Source organism: Necator americanus, chromosome II (genome assembly GCF_031761385.1).
Source record: "Necator americanus strain Aroian chromosome II, whole genome shotgun sequence".
NCBI classification, from domain to species: domain Eukaryota; kingdom Metazoa; phylum Nematoda; class Chromadorea; order Rhabditida; family Ancylostomatidae; genus Necator; species Necator americanus.
The window spans coordinates 11,339,198-11,356,421 of record NC_087372.1 but is presented as its reverse complement, the minus strand read 5'-3'; the positions used below and the strand labels follow the sequence as shown (position 1 = coordinate 11,356,421).

At 39.4% G+C, this 17,224-nt stretch overlaps 2 protein-coding genes across 5 annotated transcripts in view; one reads left to right on the top strand and one right to left on the bottom strand.

The window, feature by feature from the left end:
• RB195_017527 (uncharacterized protein) overlaps positions 1–17,224 on the bottom strand; it is a gene marked incomplete at both ends in the record, with an annotated part of 46,145 nt that overhangs the window by 6,895 nt on the left and 22,026 nt on the right. For 2 of the 4 annotated variants that reach the window (XM_064184557.1, XM_064184556.1), the window contains 4 exons: positions 635–734; positions 3,204–3,296; positions 4,237–4,311; positions 4,727–4,825. In XM_064184557.1, the coding sequence (XP_064040438.1) occupies positions 635–734; positions 3,204–3,296; positions 4,237–4,311; positions 4,727–4,825 (367 nt within the window). Of the gene's footprint in view, positions 1–634; positions 735–960; positions 997–3,203; positions 3,297–4,236; positions 4,312–4,726; positions 4,826–6,190; positions 6,227–7,391; positions 7,487–17,224 lie in introns of those variants that run through there. The other 2 variants (XM_064184559.1, XM_064184558.1) reach the window with 2 other exon arrangements.
• On the top strand, positions 9,000–9,320 carry RB195_017529 (uncharacterized protein; the record flags this gene model as incomplete). The annotated part of the gene is made up of 1 exon (XM_064184561.1): positions 9,000–9,320. The coding sequence occupies one exon, from the start codon at positions 9,000–9,002 to the stop codon at positions 9,318–9,320; it is 321 nt and encodes a 106-aa protein (XP_064040441.1).

Below are 17,224 nucleotides of genomic sequence, written 5' to 3'. Positions count from 1 at the left end.
AAAGAGAATTTCAGCGTCTACGACTGATAGAAATGCAAAGATCTGTTGGACACTCTTTTTTACAACGACGAAATCGCATCGTAACCCTTAAAAATATTGTTTTCGAAATTATCTTCAAATGTGAGGTCAATAATAAGTTTAGTTCACAGAAATGCTTACGGCTTCAGAACCTCAATAATTATGTCAAGTCTCAACTCTTCAACCTTACTTCTTTTACTTTTAGCCCAGGTTCATTTCATAGAACTTCGTTCTCTAGCATTCTCCTCTCTAGAAATGTGCTGTAAAAGCCGAAGTTTTAAGCACCTGAGCACATTCTGTTACAGTATATTACACTCGTTAGAAGTGGCCTATTCCCACTGTTATTCATTCCCCGGGGACAGGGACGAAATGAAATATTTCCCTGCCTTCTTTCTTTCTTTTCCTACAAATTTTCTTAACACGCACAGAATCATTTCTCTCGTCAATTACACAACATCTTTGTGAATCAGTCATTGGCAAAAACAAAGTGACGCAACATTTCCATGCTTTCTCATCCGTAAAAAAATGACATATTCTAAAAGCATTTAAACCCAGTTGTTTACACCCTGGAAGTATTATTAACCAAGATTATATGTGCGGGAAAACTGGGACTGACCTGAAAAAATCGCATTTCTCTGAGAAATATGTCGATAGGCACAGATTCTGGACGTTTAACACGTCCTCCGCTCTGATAAATATATAGAATCGATTCGAACCTGTAATGAACAGCTGGTGTCGGAGTCGAAAAAGCTCCTCGCAGAAAATGAGAACATCAAGGAATGCTTTCACGTGCTGGTAGAACGTGTGGATTGTTAGTTGTTTCTTCCTTAGTTACAAAGAGCTAACGCCTAGAAGATGATGAAATCGTATTACGAAAGGATGCGTGCTGGGATTTTGGGAAGAGGGGGAAGTCAACGATAGTAGCGCACACAAATCGCTTACAGACTCGCGTGTGTTTTCCAATCGATGTTGTCATCGCTAAAATATAAAGCAATTGTATTGTACTGCTGCTAAATTATTCAAATTCCTGTTGTAATACAACGGACAACGGTATGAATCTCAGCATTTCTTTTCAGAACCCAAAAAATGGAATCGAGTCAAGGGAGTCAAGAGAGCCTGAAGTTCTGCTTAAAGGCATCACCCCACGAATCTGAGGTGGTACGGATTTCAGGTGGAGCATTCGTATACGGGTTCGTAGATTAAGGAGAATGGGTGATTCTTTCCATTTCTTCCTAATTGCCGTAAAAAACGGCCCCGAAGATACGGCTTCGACCGTCCCGGGGCGCCATTTTCTACAATGAGTTCGATTGGAGCGCGCCAGCCTTGTGCACGCGCCGCATCTTCCGGGCCACTTTTTACTCCGATTAGCAAGAAATGGACGGAATCACCCACCTCTCCAGAACCTACTATGCCGTATGCAAATACTCCACCTGAAGTGCATACCACCTCACTTTCGTGGGTGATGCCTTTAAGCAAAAAATCCGGTTCTTTATGGTTTAGTGCGCTATGTATTTGCATCGTTTTTGCATTACACTTAAAATGTTCAACCATGGATCTTCTAAAGCAAATCTCGCGTGGAAATGGGTCTCGAGGTTGCAATTCGAGACAGCAACCAATGTCCTAAGAGTATAAATGGCTGGTTTGCAGACGCAAACTCGGTGCAAGGGCACTTCGCAGCGGGACCTAGCCATTTGTTGCGGAAACATTTCCAGTGCTAAAACGAGTGGAAACATATCTCCGCCTCATGATGGGTTTGTACGCGAGGATATTTATATTGGATAGCAATGAATCCAGCCAAAGCACTTCTTTTTTTTTTCTCAAAAAGCGCTTTATCAAACTGGAAGAATTTCACTGGATAAAGGCCCAGAACCGCAAACTCTGGGAAACAGACGTAACCGCAACTACTGGCTAGTGGATATTTCGTTGCCAGCGCATTTGTCGCCTTCATTCTTCAAAATGTTTCAAGTCTGAGATTCTTCTCAAAGCATCGAAGTCCATATCTATTGTATTTTTTCTTCATCGATGATTAGAATTAGGATATTTCATTACGTAACAATGCACAAGATTATGTCCTTTCAGCTCCTCCTTCACTAATTTATGATTCCTTTTGTTGTAATTCTTTTGCACTTTCAAACTGGAGATTTTCTGCACCTACTACTGTAATGTAGGTTTCAGCTCAGCTAGATAAAGGATAAAGGATAGAGTTTCTGGCTTCAATCAATCCGCTTGGGATGCGCCCCCACGTTCACTTCAATTCGGAATCGGTTGAGGTTCACGAACGTGTATGTATCTGGCCTATACAATGACTTGCGGTAGCTAGCCGATGTGTCAAGTCAGTGTTTTTATCCTCCCAGACGAGTCTGATACCAATTTATCGACCCCGGAGGGATGAAAGGCTTGGTGAGCACTAGGGCGGATTCGAACCTCCGATCGATTGTGCAGGAAGCGGAACCTCTAACCGCTACACTACATCCTATCCCATGAGGTGAAATTCGTTTAAAAGGACGCGTTTTATTTTTTCAGATGACATGGATTTACTTAAATGGACGGATTTCTAACGAAATTCTAGTGTGGTATTCCCGTAATGAGGTTCGAATCCGCCCTAGTGCTCACCAAGGCTTTCATCCCTTCAGGGTCGATAAATCGGCCCCGAAAGTCATTCTATACGCCGTTACACGTTCGTGAACCTCAAATGATTCTGAATTGAAGTGAACGTGGGGCGCATCCCAAGCGGATTGATTAACGCCAGACACTTTATCCTTTATCCTTATTCCCGCAATGGGAAGAAGAGTTTCGCACGCGAGTACTCTAAATACTGCATAGAGCACAGTGATAACCTGGAACATCTCCTCACAAATCCATCAACAAGAACCAGGGGTCAAGGAGATTCCGAATTATAAATTTGAAATATTTTATCGTTCCTTTCACCCTCATGCTACTATCCAAAAGATAGAAATATTTAGAGAACCAAAAATACTGTAGTTCTAGAGAGTATTTTCGTTGAATGGCCACCCCATCCCCCTCTTGCCAATTTTTCTGTATCCAATATGAACTAGGGCGAGGGAATAATAAAAATAATGCATTTTACGAGAACGAAACAAGCGGGTTCAGCTTTTCCGCTTCTTTCGCTGATTGACAGCCGTAGAATTATGTATGTGAGAATTATTGAAAGCACCAGAACTCACGTGGATCGATGTCGATCGAAAAAATACTCGTTTAAATCCTGCACATAATATCGTTCTCGTTTCGCCTTATTTCCGAGAAGGCTGTTTGGGAATCTGAACGAATAGGACGTGTACAGATACCACTAATTTCTTTTTGTTAGGCGCATGCAGTCCCTAGGTTTCCATAAAAGTAATTCTAAAATTAGGAAAATAGAAAAAGAGTTAGGAACATATTCGAATTTAGCAAGCACAACTATGCTAGTCTCCTTGCAATCAACGACTGTTACAATCGACTATGAACACTTTCATTCGTCATCACTGCTGAGACTGTAAAGATTTGCTCCGTTGCAAAAAGCGATCAGTGTTAGGCTTTTGATCTTTCCTTTTTTTTGTGAATTTATAGAAGTTCATTCAGCTAAAGGGCTGAGATTTTGAGAAAATGGTCAACGTACTTGGATCTGTACAATTTCCTTTTGCCAGAAGAGAACGGTTATTAATGTTAAGGTCCAGGAACAATATTAAGGGATTTATATCCTCCAAATAGATCCTCTAAACTATAATTTTTTTCCTGCATCAAAGGACTTCATTAGCGCCCAATGCGAGCGGAAATTTAGTTGGATAACAAACTAATTAAGAGAACGAATTTCCGTTCAGCGATCCGAAAACACTGCATTTCATGAAAATGCATAAATTTCTTGCATTTTTGAAAATAATGTCGTTGCTACTGCCGAAAACTTTTTTAAAATAAAAGACATGGAATAGTTTTTTTCTACTGCAGCGGCACCAGATTGCACATGTTTCATCTGTTAGTAAAAACTTTGATATCTTTGAACTCTTCATTGTGTCCGCATACATCGCTTGTTGCACATGAACACTGCATATCCGAAACGGAAAGCTGTTTGATGAAGAAAAAAGGTAAGCATTTTTTGCCAAAATCTGCGTGTGACTTTAAAATGCAGGATGATTTTTCCGTGTGTGCCTTGAATTTGAATGATTCGTTATTTCTTTTCCTGAAAGTGTGCCCAACGTAAGGAATTGTCGGAATTAAATTCACCTGGCTAACGTCCTCTCGAATGTTTGAAATCGTAGTCCGGAAACGTTGATCGTAACCAGATCGCTTCCGCTGACCCTAAATGAATGTATTCACGTACGTATATGGTTTAGAAGGACAAAGATCATGGAAATACAATCCTAATGATGGAAGTGGTATAATCGAAATAGAACTTGAAAAATTCTTTATTGAAATGTTGCTGGTGGGAATCTTCCCACAGAAAATTGTGTTTATGGTAAAATTTTCAGAAAAAAAGTTAGGAGCAAATCCAAAGTAAACAATTCTATTTCATTCACCGCAAATGCCATACTGTTGCAAAACGGGAGTGCAAAAATGAAGAGACTGCATCAAAATTCATCATTCACACCATTTCTCATGATTTATTAACTTTTTGAGGATATTACTCTTCACAGACTTCTTTGTCAACGTACGCAGCATTTCAAACATTTCTTTCTAGTGGATTCATCTGAAAAAAAAAACTTCAAAAGCTTGCCTGTCATCTGTCATCGGTGTTCCTCGTTGAGGACTGACCGTTCTTGTGTCGTCTGCTAATAAATTCCCATTGGCCTCCTCCAGATCCATAATTGGAGGCCTGCAATAACATTTACTATGTAATTAAACCAATATTCAACTGGTTGGGGCAATTGGGAATTTTTTTTTTAGAATCTGGAATAATTTCAGAATGCTATTCATTCTGAACCGCATCTCATTGCAGTTGCTCATATTTTTTCGTCTAGACAAATTAGGATGATAACGAAAAATTGCGCCTCACTAAGAGCCTTTCATACCATTTGAAGGGCGGCTCCTTATTTATTTGTTTTATTTGTTACTCGTTTTTGAGGATGATTCAAAGATGAAAACCAAGATGGTTTTTTTCCTTCAAAAATATCCGAACGGCTGCACTTTTCGATTACATTACGGTGGATGGTCGCTGTAGAGGAAATACTTTGTAGGCCATAAAGAAGAAAGCGCAACATCTGCTTATAATGTGACTCGGAGTCAGTAAAAACAAGTCGTCTGCCGTCGAATGAGCTCCTCTCACGAAGGAATGCGAAGAGGCGCTCAGAGGAGGGGAATTTGAACATCGGAAAAACTATGAGTGCAATTTTTCAAAGTGCCCGCTTCATAACTTTTATTGTTCATGTTTTAATCCATTCAATGAGTGCTTTTTATTTGGCTAATTTTTCCTCCTCACCTTTTTTTTGGTTTTTGATGTTCTTCATTTTTGGCTCTGAACGAACGATGAACTCGTTTCTCCGTCTAACCCCAAAACTCTTATTACGATATATATCTGGGATCCTTCCAAGTTCTTGAAAAGGTTGCTAATCATGAATATTTTAGACCTTTTTCTGAGGAAAAAAAACAGATTATCTGGAAAGCTGATAAGTCGTACTTTGCTTCAGATTGATTTCTTTCAAGACGTCGACACAGTCAGTCTTCGAACTGTCGTTGGAAAACACAAAGTACAAAATGGGGGAATGGAATATCTGTGAGCAGAAACTGCAGATTATCCGCCCCGTGGACCGCGGAAAACTTCAGAAAAGAAAACTAGCGCCACTAATACCTCTTTTTCAACCTTATTGATGCGCCATGAAAGAAACGTGACGTATGCATATCTGATGAAAAGCATACTTTGCCAATAATTTATGTAACAGTCCGAAAAAGAAGAGACCTGTGAGAAAGAGATGTAATTCCATATGCATCTCCATGAGATGCGATCGCGCGAATGTACGAGGATGGAGGAGGTATGAAAAGCATGGATTTGGCGAAAGGTGCCGAAACGGGTATGAGGGAGAAAGCTGGATTCTCGTTTGTTATGTCTGCTGCCTCCGGAAATGCATCGTAAACAGGCGCTCAGAGGAATCAATTTCGTTAGCTTAAACGGAAAGGTTGAAGAGTAAAGAGGTGAAAAGATTAATTACCTCTACGAAAAAATGTGCTGGATCAAAAGAATTACCTGTATTTTCTCAATAATGAGGATGGAACAGAATTCCTCCGCCAAAATTTATGGAGAAGGTGATAACAATGAGATTAATCAATAGAGCCAATGTTGAGGGAATAGTTTAAGGGGAGGCGCGAGGACAACAACGATGTGCAGTAGGCGCAGCCGATGGATGGCGGTGTTGAAGACGAAAATGACTGAGCGGACAGCTGTTGATCGCCGGCTGGGGTGGAGACGGACGGACAACGAAGTTCGATGATCGAAAGCGCTTAAGCCACCAGTAACAATGCGGGCACCGATCCTCGATGAAGGAATTGCTAAGGGCATCAACTTGACCTCTTATTTGAAAACACTATTAATCACAAACACATTTCCAGGGAACCATGGGAAAACGATGGACGAATGAATAGCCTGTGAAATGCACAGATAAACTGCACAGTTAAACTCATTGCCTCCTCACTACTAACGAACACCAAGCAAATGGTCAGTGAGGTGAAGCAGATCTTGGCAAGGAACGGTACCCTTATTGAGGATCTCATCATTCTCATTTACTTCTCATTTGAAATGCACGAAATTAAAGTTAATGAATGCTTCAAATAAAAGGCATTCACATACTAAACAATGTGAAATTTTTCCACTCGCTCTGCTTTTCACTTGTGACTCAACGCTAAATTTTACTTCCTAGATTCACCACTTTTCCAAACATACGTTTTTTGAAAGGCTCATAAAGAATAGGAGACGTAGATTTTATTGTTATTGTATCAAGAGGACCTCTAGTTCAGTTTTTTTTTTCAGACTTTTGTGTAAAGTGTCGACTCTGAGACTATAAAAGTAGGTCGGAAGGTTTAATGAAATGCGACCGATGAAAAATTTATGGGGTGGAACATTTTTTGGAGTAAAAAAAGGTCAATTTGTATTTAATCGTAGTCGGATGTGAAGCATTAAAAACACAATTTTTTAAAATACAACCACAATTTCCAAAATCTGCCATTCCGTTTTGTAGTAATTCAAAGATAATAACATTTAAATCTAAATAACCCATAAACTGAGGGAAAGTTTCATTCATAGTTCAAGATCCACTCATTATGGTATGGAAACGATATCCAGGCAGCCTGTTCGTCAAGTGAAATGTCAATAAAACGAATTTCTGAATTTTTGCAAGGTTTCCATGTACTTTGAAAGTTTGTGATTTTTTTTTAAAAGGTCTTTCGCGTACCCCAAAAAAGTGTGGGAAAGTGACGATTTGGATGGAGGCGTATGTAGCTCCGGGGAGCTTTGAAGGATACGGTAACAAGTACTGTTCAATGCCATAGACTTAAAACTGGAGAAAGAGTCACGTCATCTAGAGACCAACAGCAATGTTTCAAACAAATCAAGAAGCAGATAACTATGATTTGGTCAGTTTAACTAATTCCTTGGAGATGGCAGGATAAACGGAGTATGTGGTAAGCAAGTAACATGCTACTTTGGCCCCAAACCCAATTTCGTCATAAGTTGGATAGCTGAGGTAGCTTCAGACCATTTTGCATAAAGTGGAGTTTTTGTTAATGAAAACTATCAAAAACCTGTAAGAATAATTAATACTGAAATAATTTGAGTACGCTGATACTTCTAAAGCCATCACTACAAAATTTACGATGCCGAGGTCTCAGCAGGACAAGAAACTGGTTACGTGTGTAGATTACTAGTATTAGGTCGAAGCCTCTTAATTTCTTTCAGACTGAAGAAGGAAAACAATTCCTTTCGTACTGAAAAGGACGGAAAACGGCCCTAGTGTACGATCACTCCTACGTGCCGCCTTATGACGTCGCCTTTGTGTGCGCGCCGTGAGAAACTATTCGATTATCGTCGGTTCGAGACGTGTCGCGTGTACAGTGTGGCGCGTTACTAAGTGCCTCGTCGGAAAATTCACACTGGAACCCCGTTTCATAGTCTGTTTATAGGGAAGAATAGGGGGAATTGAGTGTGAAGACGTCCATCCTCAAAATGTAAACGTACTCAAAGGAGCATACTAAACTAGAATTGTAAGTGGTTCTTTACGGCTAAATACCAGTTTTTTTTTGGGAAGTTATGAACTTCAGTGTTGAGTACATTTTTGTAAACATCTTGAACAGACCTAAATACTGATAGTTTTCCTTTTCCAGACTGTTGTCGTTTCTAAAATTCTGAAAAGCGACGGTGACATCTACAGACATACCGTTGTTTCTACAAATCAGTATTGCACAACGTTTGCGTGAAATTGAAATTGCAGCTAAAAGGCATTCAAAGGGGAAAATTAGTTAAGGAAAACATTTGCACCAATGATAAAAGCCAAAATTTCATTTCAAGGAAAACAGCAAAGTAAAGAAAAAGATAAATGACTCTTTTCTTCTTTCAAAGTATAATCTACAAGATAGTGCAGGTGTTCTCAGCTGTTCTCTCAGCATATTATCTACATCTGTAAAGTCGGTGCATTGGAAAATATGTAGAGAGTTCCACGTCCAGAGAAGTCCGATTGCCACCTGCTCCCGGTGACCCTGCTTGTATCAAACGTGACGGAACATTTAAGTATACGAAGTGGGCACGCACGAGTTATTTTAATTTGCACCGTTATATGGCAGAAGTTGCTCAGATATTCCAAAAAAGTGCTGTCATCCACCACACGGCCAAAGCCCAACTCAAGTAGGTCAAACACTTAGAGGGAGCATGGAATCTTTGATAACAAAACTCCGCTTCGTTTCGGTGAATCGCCAGAGATTGTCCGACCTAAGCTACTCGGGTCACTCGGCATCGATAGGGAGTTCACTGGAGACCCCCAGTCACGCAGGATGCGGAACACTGGCGAATGGCCCCGGATTCTGTGCGAGCTCCTGCTGTAAATCGAGAAGATTGGGTAGATGGCCATGTTCAAGAATGGCACACAGAGAGGATTACGCTGGCAACCGTGTCAGGCGATACTAGTGAATACGTTGAATACGAGACGGTATTCCCGGCAAACCTTTATGACCCTCGAGACTGTCGGATGTGGTACGTGCAATCTTTACGGATGAATCCTGTAGATGCGGATAAGGATGACCTTCGCGAACAGCTTGTACAGAACGCTCAACAAACATATCAGACGGTAGTTCCGAATGTTCCCTCGACCAACTTTTTCATAAACAGGTAGCAGATTAAAGCCATCACCCCCATTTTGAGTTTTTGAATAGCACGATTCTACTATGGCAAATTTTTGGACTTTTAACTTATTTTCTTTCCTTCTGCCTACTTTACTAGCAATCCTTCTAATTGAATTTTTAGTAAAATTAAAGACATCACCCCACGAATCTGGGGTGATACAGGTTTCAGGTGAGTTATGCTTATACGGGGTCGTAGACTGTGAGGAAGAGGGTGATTCCGTTTCTTCCTAATTGCCGTAAAAAGCGGCCCGAAAGATGCGGCGCGTGCACAAGGCTGGCGCGCTCCAGTGGAACTCGTAGAAAATAGCGCCCGGAACGCCCTAATCCTCATATTCCGGACCGTTTTTTTCTACGGCGATTAGGAAGAAAAGAGCCGGATCCCACCAGTTTCTGCAATCTACTACCCCTTATAGCCTTTGACCATCGGAAATCCATATCACGTCAGATTCGTGGGGTGATGCCTTTAAGTGAAGCAGACCAAAACGCATGTAACATTCATCGCGTTGAACAAAGATGTCTGTAACGACAATGTAGGACATTTCAGGATAAGGGTTATGGACAGCATTGGAATTCAGGGAGATTAAGGTCTTTAGAGAATTGAGCAGATATCATACAAAGCTGAGGAGATTCGTTACATAACAGAGAAAATAGGCATTTGTTGAATGGAGCAAGCGCAAAGTTACGCGGATATAGGGAGGAATGGGTTGGGTTTCCGGAATGGTAAACATCAATGAACATGCGTCTAAATGGTAAATAGTCTCTTAACACTTCAACAGGAATTTCGGATTCGAATGTTGAATTTTGTCTATTATTATTGAAAAAGTGAAATAAATGAGAAAAATATGGCCGGAATAGAGAACAGAAGTTCACAACGATGAGGTTCATATAAGGTTTATACAGTTAGGAATTTCTCAAAGTTGAATGGAATCATATGGAATTCACTATCATTAGTGAATAATTCAAAGACAGTATCATTTCTACTTAATAAACATTGAAATAAGTAATAAATGTGTAAACTGTCTGTTGTCAATTAATCCGCTTGGGATGCGTCACCGCGTTCACTTCAATTCCGAATCGTTTGAGGTTTACGAACGTGTAACTGGCACTTGCGGGGGCTAGCCGATGTGTCAAGTCATTGTTTTTATCCTCCCACACAAATCTGTTACCAATTTGTCGATTCCGAAGGGATGAAGAGATTGGCCGCGACCGGGACGGATTAGAACCTTTGATCGATCGTTCAGATGCAACTGATCCTTTTACCGATTACGCTACACCCGCTCCATTGACGCAGATATACCAACTTGATAAATATTGAAATAAATATGATATAAATAATATTGAATGCTGTTTTTTGAATCTTCCTTGTGCACTGAATGAGAGACTCACAGATCGGAGCAGGGTGATACTTGGGGAGGTGGAGGCTACTATGGTCTGCTAACCGTAAGAAATATAAGAAACGTAAGAGCAATGCTGTGCGCGTGCATGTGGCGTTCCGAGGAACACCGTGGTCATAACAACTGAGTAACATCCATGCTTTCAGGTGGAATCTGACATGTGGAACGTCCGTTTTTTCCGCAGTGCTCAGGGCTTTTCAGTGCTACTTGGTGATGCATATGGCTTAATGAGCCGGCGATTGTTTTCATGGTGAATCGGATTGAAATGGAAAAAAAAACCCACCCACGATATCTTCGCGGAAGTCGCCACATTTTGAGCTGAATTACTGAGGAATTATCTTGTAAAGCATAGGATTTTTAAGTAGATGTCTGGAATGTGTTCAAATGCAAATGATCTAGTTTCAACAATCTGATTTTTGGAATAACCTTGTCGACGAGAAATAAAGTGTCAGCAAAGTGCGGATGTAATGAGTGAATTAGAAAAGAAGATGAACCACAGATTTGAGGATAACGAGGGGGGATGAAGGATAAGAAAGTGCACGGCGCTGATTAATTCCCATGGGGATGCACCTACGCGTTCGACATTAGAAGTCAGAATGGTTTGAGGTTTATGGGTGAGGGTTCAGCCTTACAACGACTTGAGGTGGCAAGCCGATGCGTCAAATTATTGTTTTTTTTTTGTCCTCCGATAGGTCGTAGTCCTAGTTTTGCACCAATTTATCGTCCCCAAGCGATGAACGGCTTGGTTAGCAATTAGGATAATGATGAGCAATAAAATGGCGACACAGGTGTTGTCTCAGCAGAAGAGAAGCTGCGTAGTTGAGTGGAACTGGTAAGTCAACGGAAAAAAGCGGTAGCGTAACTCTAAACCGGAAATAGTCACGTCGTTGGAAGGCCATAGAGGTCAGAGGTGCATTCGTGCGTGATCAAGTAAACCAGAAGCCCATGAAAAGCACACATGCGTAACTAATCATGTTTGAAATGTGTGTAAACGTATACAACTATCCAGAATATTATCGCAAATCTATGGAGCCGAAGTAAAATTCTGGACGGACGGTTGAGAAGCGTATAATGAATGAGTTGCGGTCACGCCACATAGCTTATAAGTGTTTGGACGGGCGAAATCGCTAACGCATAGATTCTGGACACATTTACGGGCATTTTTGTCCATAAATAGGGCCGTAAATTGGCGAAAATCTTCCGGTGCGACCAGCAAAAACAAAGGAAAGGATTAAGACTGAGTTTGTTACACCGATATGTCCTTCTCGTTTTGCAAATGAGAGGAAGTTCTACACAAATTTCTGGGAAACCACCATTTACCTGATGGAAAAAAAGATGTGTTGCTGAGAAACCACGGTTTATTTTAGGGTATTTGCTTTCCTACACATTGTAATAGCGGTACAGCTGAATTTCCGAATATTCTCCGATAGTTTGAACAATATTTTTTTTCCGGTAATAACGACCTGTGAACATAAAAGCACAACATCTAGATTTTCGGATTTAAATTGCTTTCGGTGCAGGGAAAATAGTTTCAAAATATAATAAAGTATATTCGCATAGATTCCTGACTATCGTCTATGAATATACACAAAAAACTGAAATAAATATGGAATTTTTGTGAAAACTTAGAACAATTAACCAGGCAACTTGGTAGAAAATAGAATCTAGGGTACAATTATGTTTTTTCCCGAAAGATTTGCCCGAAAATAAATCTCTTGATATGGTCCTACATTAAAACGTTCTCAAGACTTGGAAAAAAAAGATTGTACCAATGAAGACGAAGAAATCGAAGCTCTCTCATGCAACTCTGGGATGCGCTGCTTGAATAGTACAACGCAGAAACTTAGGTCGAACTAAGTCCAATCTAATCTGATTTCTATTCCAAGCACTAAAGCTTCTCCAGAGAATATCGACTGGGACGTCAACGATTTGCGGCAACGATTTAGTACAACCTTAAAGAGTTTACATTCTTTCGCACTTTTATCTTGAATAGCAAAAAATAAGTGCTCAAAATTGAGAAAATAGTAATATAAGCGGCCCTGGCAGCAGAGCTTCGAAATTTCAACTAACTGAAATTGTCGTTTCCATGCGGTTGATTTAAATGAGACCCGCATCGTCTGTCAGTGCATGTCAAATCCAAATCGAATTTATTATTATCCATCATTTCAGAATTTGACAGCTAACAAATCGCCAGCGAAATTAGCTTTGGCTTCTCGTGACTTCCAAAAATCGCAAATTGAGCAACGTTACAGCTGCAAAACCTTCCTTACATGTGAACTTCGCGTTTCGATTCGAGAATTTTCGGGCCCGCTCAAAAATTTCGTGTGCAAATTTTTGTGTAAGCGAGGAATTTTTCGGGAAATCAAACGTTGGTAACAAGGACAAAAACAACTGATGAGCAAGCTGAAAATGCTTTTAAAAATATCTTTTTGAATATTTTAACAAGTTTTCTTGAAGTATCATTTTCTGATTTGATATTAGCCGTGACGTTCAATTGGAACATTCAATTTTTCTGCGTTAGCAAGCTGAGTAGTAGAAATTTATGCGAGAAGCTAAGACGTGTTTCCATGGAGTTTGTGGATATAGGCATCAGGGACCCCATAAATTTTCAAGAACTTTAGCAGAAAAAAGAAAAGTCTTATTCTTGCGTGGAATGTCCCTATTCTTGAAGAACAAAAGTAAAATTGTTTTACTATGTGTAATCGTTTTCTCGTTTCTTACTTTTCCGAAATAGTTGGCAAATTCATTCACAGAAAAAGTTTGAACTCTTCAAACTTGAAGTTGCCTGAGGAAAGGATTCAAATTTCACACTCTACAGCTTGATGGCGGACTAAGTAGGTGTTGCTGTTAAGTTCGCTATTGGAATGAAATTACATTTTCTAGCCTTTCAATGCCATTCAATCGGATAACAAAATTTCACTCCGCTGATCCGTGATATCCTGAATAGTTCGACTCCTCAGAATGCCATCATAATTGCTTTCAAAAGTGATTAATGAATTCTCCCACCCATCAAATGAAGAAAAAGAAAAGTTTGTGACAAGTTGAAATTAACTAAGAGACGATAAACAAAATGAATTGATTGACAGCGGTAGCTAGACGGAATCTTGCTAGAAACGTTCTCTGCACCGAATTGTTTACTGGCCTGTTTCTCAATCCCATTACTTGAGCTTAAGCAGTTTTTAAAAGTAATTTTCCTCATTTTTCTCAATTAATCACAAGAAAACGAATTGTTAATGAGGAAAAAAAAACAAAAATTCGAGACTTCAGTTTTAGTCAAAATATGCTCATTGTCTAAGTGTTATGCGTCAAATAACTTGAGTTAGTCAAATTTCTACATACATCGAAAGTAGTGGACGTATACCCGATCGCTTATTTTTATCCGAACTGCTACTTTATCCGAAACTCGTACACGATAGGACGTGCCGCGAATAGGTCCTGAATTACTGCGAACGCGCCACAGTCGTCCGAGTGGACATAGGTACCGGCTGCACTACACATGATGTGTGAAAGATTGATCATTTTAAAGGCATCACAGTTATTTCCCACCCGAAAAATGAGAAGAAACAGAAAATCCGGATAATTCAATCGAAATGTGATAATTATAAGGTGATGCCTACGAGATCTTTCTATAAAGTGATGCTCCGGGATTACGCTTCGATTTGAGCTAAAAGCAATGCAAATCGTAACAACGGATGTCAGATAATTGCAGAGGAGAATTTAGTTGTTAACCGTTGCCGCCAAAATGAGTCGTAACTAAAGTCGATAAGCAGAAGTGGAGGTGAGCGGAACAGACAGAGAACAAAGCGTTGAATCCTGGATTACCCAGCCGATAACATGCGCTTCAATGTGAAGAGGTGCTTGTCGAATGAGCCGTATAACGGCCATAACCACGGCGGTGAAGTGTCGTTCTTTTAATCGAAAACTTTTCACACTAACTATGATATGTACATTCTGTTCCGGGGGAACATACCGTGAAGAAGGAGGTAAAGTACGGCGAAGATGGAAAGCGACTAACCACCAAACGGAAATGTACACAGGATGTCAAAGAGTTGTTTTGCACAGGAAATTTGAGATAGGCGCTACATCTACATTTCCTATTCAAATAAATATAATATCAATTGCACTTAGAAGTAGCACACATTCCAGTTGGTTCCCACCAATGAATATGTATAATTTAAGAATGTAATTGAAGAACTTTTCAACTTTGTTTTCTCTTTCTTTTTTCATCGTTTTTTTTTCTCCGAATTCATTGCAGTGAAAAGATGATGAAACGTTCGATGGATAGAAATTAGCGCAAAAGGAAACGCGTACGACGTTGCAAACGTTGGAAGACTGAATTATGCATGGATGCCATAGGCTGCCACACAAATTTCTTTCATCTTCGAGAGAAAATACAAAGTACAGAGGTGAGAAATGCTCTTTTACCACTTTACAAAATTTTATTCAGATTTTTTTATTCGACTTTCGTCGACTATCGCTAAGGCAAAGAATAGTTCTTTTGCATTCAGAGAATATTTCAGAGAAAACAGTACAAAGAAAATATATACAACAGTTGATATTCGTGCGAATATCACGTGAGAATTCACCTAAAAAAGTCACTTGGGGATCACTAAACAAATGCATCTATGGATGATGTCAGCGGTGCTTTTTGGGAATTCTTTTTTATTTTTAGTTTATCTTATGCATCCTAGAAAGAAGTTTTATCCTTGCAGGTACAGGAAAAAAGTATCTTGCCGGTGACAAATTTTGAGACTGTAATAATTCAAATAGGTAATTTCTACCGAAATAACAATAGCAAACAGTGAATATGACGTCGGAAATAGATTACAAACGAAATAACATTTTTTTCTCCTTGTAATTTCAGCAGAAATTTGGAGGAGACCGCCTTTTTCAGTGAAAAACTACCAGTAAATAACGAATTATGGATCAGGTCTGATGACTTATTTATAAATCGATGTCTTAAGTTACATAGATAGTCAGTAATAGGGTTAGTGAGATCCTTTGAAATACTAATATTACATTTTTTTCAGCAGTCATTAAGATGAACTAAGATATAGTTTACATCCGCTTTTTTGCGAAAAATAGATGATTTGCCTAAGAACTTTCAACCCTAAAGTTTCGACAGTGAGTCGTTTTTTTTGTCCTCTATGTAGTGGCTTCAAACTAACATTTTTGCTTTTTTTTATTCGCGAAAACGAAACAATGGAATGATCAGTAAGTTAATCTTAGTTTGGCACGTCCCTTAAAAGATGTATTCTTTTCCTAGTATTTTTGTTTGGCTTTTCCTGCCAACGTTGATTTTTTGAAATCGTATACAATAAAAAGTTTGGAACCTCGTGTACAGCTTATCAAAATCAATAGGGCATCCAACTATGTCGAGGTTCATTGAAAGTCGAACTTTTCAATTCCTTTTCGAGTTCAATTTTCAATTTTTTTTCAGACGTGGCCAAAACGATCAAATCAATTAGTTCCTAAACCTGTAGCAATCTCGTTGGCGAAGAAGAATGAAATGAGGCTCGTAATGCTGAGGTTCAAAGAAAAGAGGACATTTTTAGGTAAAGGAGCAGGTAAGGTCCGAAAGTGGTGTGACACTATGAAAGATAGATATCGGAGCAAATTACGAAAGGGTCCCATTAATAGCAATAGGCAAGCTTACCGATACGAGACTACGTTGATGCTTCCTAGCCAGAACGCAGTTTTCGGTCGCTATGACAGCACGGAAAAATTGTGGCGCATCCTTTGTGCCGATTTATGTCTACCTGTGCTTTCGGAACGACTACTAGCTTTTTTCTTCGCGAAGATTCGGTAGAACTCGCATCAGGAGCATATGTTTCATCGGTCGTTTATCGCCATTACAGATTCATTGTTCAGAGCGGAATCATCGTAAACTGGAGAAGAAATCCATTCAAAATTAATCTTTTTTGCCATAATCTAAAATTAAATTTGTCTTTGTGGAGACAGCTCATTTTCAAACTGGCGCTAAAATACTTCATTGAAAAAATGACTGCCTAGTTTAGAAGTTTTTGAGCAGATTGAAAATCGGCAAAGAAGAAATAAAGGCAAAATGAATCTTATTCTTATTTTTTCAAATTTTTTTTTTGTTTCGTCCTTAAATTTTCTGAACAATCAGATCATAGAATTTTCTTCGTTAAAAGCTGAATGACAGGAAATGCGAACGGAAAAATCTTTGTAAACAAAAACAAAAAAATTATTTCAATCTTGCACTAAAGTTTCTGTGTAGCGAAAACAGTTCGACATTCAGTCCTATCGAATTCGAAAGTCGAGCCACAAAACCACTGACGCTGAGAATTCTCAAGAATTTCTCTACATTCGCATGTGTGTTGACTCTCACAAAGAGGACTTTCCTGCTGAACATCTCCAATTTTTTTCAATAGAATTTCGCAAAAAGTGCTATAGGTTACTGTACTTTTTTTTGAATTGTTTTCGCTGAATGGGAACCAGTGAAACGTTCAGCAGTTTGCAGTAGACATATATGCAGT